The sequence below is a fragment of the Cibotium barometz genome, chromosome 60, assembly GCF_041138505.1.
Source record: "Cibotium barometz isolate CiBa-2024 chromosome 60, ASM4113850v1, whole genome shotgun sequence".
Lineage (NCBI taxonomy): Eukaryota > Viridiplantae > Streptophyta > Polypodiopsida > Cyatheales > Cibotiaceae > Cibotium > Cibotium barometz.
In genome coordinates, this window is record NC_141105.1 from 30,712,462 (window position 1) to 30,714,003 (window position 1,542).

At 40.1% G+C, this 1,542-nt stretch overlaps 1 protein-coding gene across 1 annotated transcript; it reads left to right on the forward strand.

Moving 5' to 3' along the window:
- Positions 1 to 221: 221 nt before the first annotated feature.
- LOC147605224 (EPIDERMAL PATTERNING FACTOR-like protein 1) lies at positions 222 to 1,286 on the forward strand. The gene is made up of 3 exons (XM_086794341.1): positions 222 to 377; positions 481 to 560; positions 886 to 1,286. Exons 1-3 carry the CDS (start codon positions 293 to 295, stop codon positions 1,129 to 1,131), a joined length of 411 nt encoding a protein of 136 aa, XP_086650467.1. The 5' UTR covers positions 222 to 292; the 3' UTR covers positions 1,132 to 1,286.
- Positions 1,287 to 1,542: the final 256 nt, after the last annotated feature.

Here is a 1,542-nt window from a genome sequence, read left to right on the forward strand (position 1 = left end):
AATAGTCCTGACGGTTGAAACCCAATGCATACGGAAGACATGCGACAATACGCAACATATAGCGTACACCATAGAAGCACGTACTACGCAAGGTCTTGCTCTTGCGGTTGCAGGAAGAGTTGACAAAGCCAGTGACGCAGATTCTTTCTCCATGTATCTTTGCTGTGTTTTCCACGCCAAGCTGAAAGCTCTCTATTTCTTTTAGTACGCTGCATCGCTTCTGCAGCTGGGCTCTTGATCTTTTTTCACTGCAGTAAGCTTGAGAAAGCTGGTATTGCAAATTCTGAAAAGAATGAATTGTTGCTCATACAGCTTACTACTATTCACTGCCTTTCTCTTGCTTCAGCTGTTATCACCTTCACTCCAAGCTAGATCCGGTATCTTCCCATGCAATATGATTTGATGTGATTTCATTAGTCCTTGCCTGAATGTAACATTTACTCTATGCATGCTCTATCTAACATGCTTGGTTGATTCCAGGCAATAGCAAACATAGGTGGAGAGATGGTATCGCCCACCATGTACCAGATCATGAGAACCACGAACACAAGATGGGTCAGGTAGCTAAACCTGTTGCTTTATTCATTTGTTACACTGTATTATGAGGTGATTATCTCATAATACAGTGTAACGAATTATGAGATAACTAGCTTACTGTAGATGCATCTCCAGATCATTATCCGATTCTATTATTCTATTAGCTTGCTTAATATGATTATGATTATGATCATGGGCTTTGTCCTGCGGTTTGTCCGTTCAAAGTGGCCAATATTTATTAGAAGGGTGGTACCCCTTGTGGTAATCGGGCGTGTGTAGCATGTGTGACTAAGAATGAAATAAGAACCCATGGAAACAGATGTGCAAATGCCATTTTGATTGCTGCAGAAATCAATGTTGTTGACCAATGGAGAAAACGAAGAAGCAGTGATGGGATCAAGGCCACCCACATGTGATAGCAAGTGCAACGAGTGCAAGCCTTGTGAAGCAGTTCAGGTGCCAACCACACCCCAAGGCAAAGTCCCCACTAGCCCTAATTATTCCAAATTGGCCAACCTCACAGCTCAGCCCAACTCCAACTACAAGCCTGAAGATTGGAAATGCATATGTGGGAACGTGTTCTTCAATCCCTAGCATAAGATGATTACCCCTTCTAGTCTTGCTTAATCAATCTCTTGTTAAGCATTAATGCCAAGTTAATTGTACAAATGAGCAGCTTCAAAGAGATCAATTACTTTTGATGTTTTGCCCCAATTCAGTTGGAGGTTCAAAGCATCCACATCCGCCATATATACTCCAGGGATTGAATAAATTATTTCATTTCTAGGCCCAAGTTGGAATGTTTGATCATATACTAATTTGCTGAAGTTTATGAGGCAAGTGTTTTCTTTTACAGAAATTTGGCGTGCGACGTTTATTTGTAATAATCCTATCTAAGCAAGTTTAGAACGGATTGTTATTACCAAAATTTAATTCAAAGTCATCTTAATCAGACGAATTATAGGGGGTTTAAAATTTCTGGGGAAATTTTCAAATATTAAATTT

What these genes read in the sequence shown, in the direction of transcription:
- LOC147605224 (XM_086794341.1), top strand. Translation starts at nt 293, where the DNA reads ATGAATTGTTGCTCATACAGCTTACTACTATTCACTGCCTTTCTCTTG. An exon ending in TTCACTCCAAGCTAGATCCG is followed by an intron (nt 378 to 480) that starts GTATCTTCCCAT and finishes GGTTGATTCCAG; the next exon opens with GCAATAGCAAACATAGGTGG. An exon ending in ACGAACACAAGATGGGTCAG is followed by an intron (nt 561 to 885) that starts GTAGCTAAACCT and finishes TGATTGCTGCAG; the next exon opens with AAATCAATGTTGTTGACCAA.